Source organism: Cibotium barometz, chromosome 58 (assembly GCF_041138505.1).
Source record: "Cibotium barometz isolate CiBa-2024 chromosome 58, ASM4113850v1, whole genome shotgun sequence".
Taxonomy (NCBI): domain Eukaryota; kingdom Viridiplantae; phylum Streptophyta; class Polypodiopsida; order Cyatheales; family Cibotiaceae; genus Cibotium; species Cibotium barometz.
The window spans coordinates 26,639,356-26,645,132 of NC_141103.1; the positions used below are offsets into that span (position 1 = coordinate 26,639,356).

General features: G+C 39.5%; 1 protein-coding gene across 1 annotated transcript; it reads right to left on the reverse strand.

Moving 5' to 3' along the window:
- Window positions 1–492: 492 nt before the first annotated feature.
- On the reverse strand, window positions 493–2,303 carry PDE329 (calcium homeostasis regulator). The gene is made up of 3 exons (XM_086792631.1): window positions 1,888–2,303; window positions 1,146–1,310; window positions 493–990 (listed from the first exon to the last, which is right to left on the reverse strand). Exons 1-3 carry the CDS (start codon window positions 2,254–2,256, stop codon window positions 610–612), a joined length of 915 nt encoding a protein of 304 aa, XP_086648757.1. The 5' UTR covers window positions 2,257–2,303; the 3' UTR covers window positions 493–609.
- Between the last annotated feature and the right edge of the window lie 3,474 nt (window positions 2,304–5,777).

Sequence of the window (5,777 nt, forward strand, 5' to 3'; positions counted from 1 at the left end):
AGCCTCGGTGGAATATGCTACTAAACAGCCCAAAGGTCTCCACACTCCAACAGAGAAATCTATGGCCCGGTTCACAGCCATCCAACCCGAAGGGGCAGCCAACATGTCCGGGGAAGGGCAGCTGGACTGGGGTGCATGTCCGTTGGTCCTGGTGAGATGTCAAACTGTCAAAAGGTAAAAAGATTTACTGTAACGTGTCTGCCTAGCTTTCGGCCTCTGAAGCCTAGACACTTTTCAGTCAAAATGCTCGTGCCTCATGATGTACCACTGGCTGTGACCCCATAGATCGTTGAAAAGCAAAACCATACAGTTAGGATCTTAAATGTAGCCAAATCTTGCAAACGTTTACCATAGCAAAAGCATACCGATTAAGTTGTGATGCCAGTGACAATGATATGCGGACGCTCCTCCATATTTTAAAACGTGGTGTTGAAAATAAGAGAAAAAAAGCCAGCAGCGCGGGAATACCAACACTTCCTTGCACATCAGGAATTTTAGTCCACACTGTGTTCAATAAGGATCACCAACTTACAAACACAAGAGTACATTGAATCCAGAAAAATGATCATGTAGTAATTCGATGTATGAACAGTTTAAGCTATGCTTGTATTACACAAGGCTACTTGACTTCTCTTCAGATTGGGTAGCCTCTAGGACATCTTGCTGCTCTTCTAACACATCAAACTCTGCCACTGTGTCCAACTCCGATATACTAGCCTGCTCCCTGATTTCATCTGATTCCTTGCTTACCTTCTCAGAACCTGGAAAAGAACTGTCTTCTGCCATTGCAACTTTTTCTCTCACCAATCTTTCCAACTCCCCTTTGTCTGCTGCAGGAAATACGCCTTGCAAAATTGTAGTAAGTAATCTCGCATCTTCCTCTTCGATGCTCGATTTGCCAATGCAACATTTACAAATGCCATCTAAAGCTTTTGCTCCTCTAGCTTCATAGGGTACAAAAGGTACAGGAGACTTTGACAGTTTCCGCTTCTGCTCAGGGGGTACAACACCTCATGTCAAAATCATGCTTAAGACTAGAAGAAGCAATTGAAGCACACATGAACAATCTATACCCCAACAAAGCTCCTCTCACAACATAAAAATGAGCGTCTCTGTTAACATGCAAGAACAAACTAATCTGTCACCTTAGTGGCTTCGTCCATCAGAAGATTGAAATTTTCCTCTTCATATTGAATGTCAAAGGAAACACGCAACCGTGCTGCACCTAGCATCATGTCTTCACTTCTCAGCAAACCTGCACCCAAGGCTGCGGCCCAGCACCAAAGCAATACATATTGAGGCCTCGCTGTCTGCAAAATATGCAAGTAATTAAGACACTGAGCAGTAGAATTATGAGATTTTGATTGAAATCATAATCAAACAAATCAGTTTTCTCCAATAAAATCATTTTGGAGAGCAACACATTACTGGTGCAAAATTTGATGAAATCAAATCACCATGAAACCATCAGCTCACACTGAACAAATAAGATATTCTTTGAAAACCAAATGGACGACCTATGTGTGGGAAATTGTAAGAACATAATGAGCACATTAACATAAGAAGCGATTTCTAAATGATCATTCCATCAATAAGCAAATTAAGGAAGAGCTGAGCATATATATACATGTTTCCACGCATGCGCACGCCCACACACACACACACACACACACACACACAAATGTATACAAATATATAAATAAACATATAGAAACAACTATATACATAGTTCTTGTGTGAAAAAACACACGTGTATGTATGTATACACATACACACATGTGCATGTATGTGTGTATGGACACACATACACACTGGGTTCTGACCAGGATAGGAGCAAAACAGGTTAACCACTCGGGCCGATCCAAGGAGATGTTCTGAGATTCTTACCGAGCCATGGCGGTCTTCAAGCTCGAAAAAAGCCGGGGGCACATCGGGGGGAAAGCTCCGGTAGACGCGGCTGCAGAACTCTTTGAACTGGATGCGGTCGGCGCCCACGCCACCATCATCGCTGAGGATGCGCGAGAGGAGGCCCACGACGGGCAGGGCCCCAAGGACCTTGTTGAAGAAATCGTAGAGAGGGTCCGGCGTCTCTATGTAGGCGCGAGGGGCGCAGGACAAAGCGCCCTCCTTGCGACGCCCCTTCTTCGTCTTCGCCAGAAGAATAAGGGTCTGCCCTAGTCGTGGCGAGCGCAGCGATGGCCACACATGTCCCTGTGACGATCCGGAATGATGCGCGCAGTGGAGTGTGAGCTCCATTCTGCAGTGATATATCTCCTCAAATAAAATTTTAAGGCACCCATCTCTCTTTTCTCATTCAAGTGGAATATATATTTGTTCCCTTTAATATTTTTGATGTCATCTTTTCGTATCTTCTCTCTCTTGGGATTGTTCCTACGACGTTAAAAGCTTCTCTCTCTCTCTCTCGGGGAAGATCACTCGCAAGAGTAGAGTGAGCATTACAAAGGTTCCCAGGCCTAGCGACAAATAATTACGTTGATTAGTCCCCCTCTCTCTCTTTCTCTCTCTCTCTCTCTCTCTCTCTCTCTCACACACACACACACACTATTAGTCATAACCTCTATGGTTAAATGGGACGCCTATGCGATCATTACTTACACATGGTGTTGTGTCGGGGATATTTTATGTGTGGAATACGCCTTTTATTTATATCATTTTTCAGGATTAATGTGTTTAATCTATTGTGTGTGTTGGTATGATATAGTCAAGGTTAATGTGTTTAATCAGCTCTGTGCGCTAACTAATATTATTTTGATGTAGTTGATGAGTGGCAGACTATTTGTTAGTTGAACATTTGTTGGACTACAATGAGATATCTTGGAAGACATGTGAACACCTATTATGGTTACATATTTTGGCATTTATATTTTTGGAAGGTTAAGGCCTCGAACCTTTGTAAATACTAATTAGTATTTATACTTGTGGTAGGCCCAAGACTTGATAATTTTAGCTTGCTATATTTTTGGAAGAGCTTTTACGCTTAAAAACTCAAAAAGCTCTTATGCTTTATTTTTGGAGTTGTTTTTTTGAAAAGCAAGTTTTAATACATATAATATAGACGGGCCACACTCATCCAGGGGAGATAAACCCAACCTTGTGTCGATGGTGATCTCTTTTTTATTTTTCAATCTTTCATGTTTATTTATTTTGGTAGAAATTTATATATGTAAAGTTCATGCTAATAATTTGTTTCAAGTCTATGGTTTGATCTAATTTTTGTGTTTAAGAAATAGAATTCTTCTCCAAGAGTCATAAAGGTCTTGATAGTGGTATCAAAGCTTTGGGGATGTCATTGTCCGACACTTCAGTGGTTCCGGACCACCTAGTCGGCTCCTAGTAGAGAGTAACAACTATCTTAACTATGCCCAATGCAACAAGCCAACCCCCAGAGTAGCTACCAGTCTGCTCATGCTTAGGCGACTTAATCGTGACTATGCGTAGGTTAGATCTTAGATCCTTCATGCTTCCCAAAAGATAGTAATTAACACATAGATAAACATGCAAGTGATACAAAGTCAGAATCATGCAATGCAGAGCAACAACAAGAGAGAGACCAACCCAGAAAACATTCTTGAATACTCTCAAAACATACATCAATCCAGCATCTACTGATCTCTGGAAAATTTCCCCTCTACTCCGTACATCCATTCAAGTACTACCCGTTTACAAAAGCCATTACCAGTTAATTACAAAACAAGAAGTCTTAACACATGATTAGTTTATTACTAAGGGAACTTTGGGTGGCCAGATGTGCTGATTGGCCACCAACACCTAGTGACAGTGGATGTTGCGTCAGCAGAGCAAAGCCCTCTTTTTTCTACTGGCCTCTGAAAAAATCAAAAAATTTTGGATCCAGACTATGGTTCTGACTTCGGACCATGCTATCTATACACCTTCTGGTCGGCTCCATCCTCCTTCCTATGGTTCAAGCTGAGTGGTAGTGCCCCCTAATACAAACTGGATTATCCGTCCTTGGCTATACCTAGGCTCACATGCTCTTTTTCGTCTACTTATTACTGAGACATGGACTAGCCCCGTTCTCTCATCAACTCTTCTAAATTGCACTTAGATAGGTCATGCATCTAGATACTTGGCCTTGGCTCTCATCATTGCAAAGAGCGACCACCATGTTAGTTGCGAAGGCATGGGGTTCTATGCTTTCTGGACAGATAGGATCATCTTTAAAGATTGTCTACTACTCTGCCACTTAACACTAGTTTGGAACCAAAACAGGACACTTGAGTGTCCTCTTTTGGGGGTTGCAAAAAAAATAATCAAACTCCTAATGTAGGCTTTAAAAACCAAAATGCTTCATTGGGCATGTAGAACATAACCCTATGCTTATGTAAAAAATGCTAAACATATAAAATGCCTTTTTATTTGGAAGTACATAAGCAACAAAGTAGCATATGTCTTGAAAATGAACATTTTTCAGGATTTTTCCAAATATGCAAGCATCATTCTCTCAAAAAAAAATCCAATGATATCAATAGCATTTTTTCCAAGATATTTTGATAGCATACATCAGTCCAAGGAGGTAGAAGTTCACCAAAAAAATCATTTTCCTTTCCTAGAATTTTTTCCAAAAAAGTTGCATAAAATCAGCAAAAGTAACGCGTATTATCAAAACTCAATCACGCACTAAAAAATAATGTAGCCCTATCAATGAGAATGTTGATTATTGGTTTTCATGCTTGAGATGAGATAAATAAGCCATAATTTGATGTGTATGACACTAACTTAGCCTCCACTTAAGTAGATTCTTATCGCCTAGTTCTAAAAAAACTGTAAAAAACAAAAATGCAAAATTTGATCATCTTTTATCAAAAACTAATCATAACTATGCTTGCACAAGTAGTCTACACCTATAGATACAACAAATAATGCACTTACACAGCTTTCTCCTTTGATGAAAATCAAAATTAGGCTCATAATTAGACATTTTATGTATTAAAAACAGGTTGCACAAAAGACCATGTATGAGAAGAGGCCCAAAAAGTGGCTCTAAAGTTTTGGAAAATTCAAAACAAAGTAGTATTTACGCTATATAACATGGGTGCACCTCAAGTTTTACATTATTATCCAATAATTATCGTTTGATGATTCCAAGATTTAGTTTACATCATGGGCTTTCCATCAAGCCAGTTTCATGATCAAACTATGTCCCTTCTAAAAGTTATGTCCAAATTACTACTATTTTGAAAACAGCAAAAATCATGCGTTTTATCAGCATGTGTCTAAGAAAATTAAAATATTGCCTTACAAAAGCTAAGAAAAGTGCAATTTAAAAAATCTCAAGGATTTTTTAGATCTTGAGGAACATCTGTGGATGTTAAGCATTTCAAAACTCTTAATAGATTGCCCACAAAAATTCAAGAAAAATGCTAACTTTCAGGACACTTTAGTGTCCTCAGGACACTTAAGTGTCCAATTACAAAACTAATGTTAATCAATTCCAAGAATCTGGCTAACTCCTTGGTATTCTTGGATGATTGCAGCTTTACCATGATCTTGACTTTTTCCGGGACCACTCTACAGTCCTTTTGCAAACACTATGTGCCCCAATAGAGATCCACTTGTCTGCAAAGGCACACTTAGCTCCATTGTTGAGACTTAGTCTGGTTGTTCTGCATTTTTCCAGACACATTATTAAGTGCTTTATGTGGTCTTCTTTTCTCCTAAACACACTCAAGTCATCTACAAAAACCCTCATGAATGTGGTCAAATATTCATAAAATATTTCTTGTACCATTCTTTGG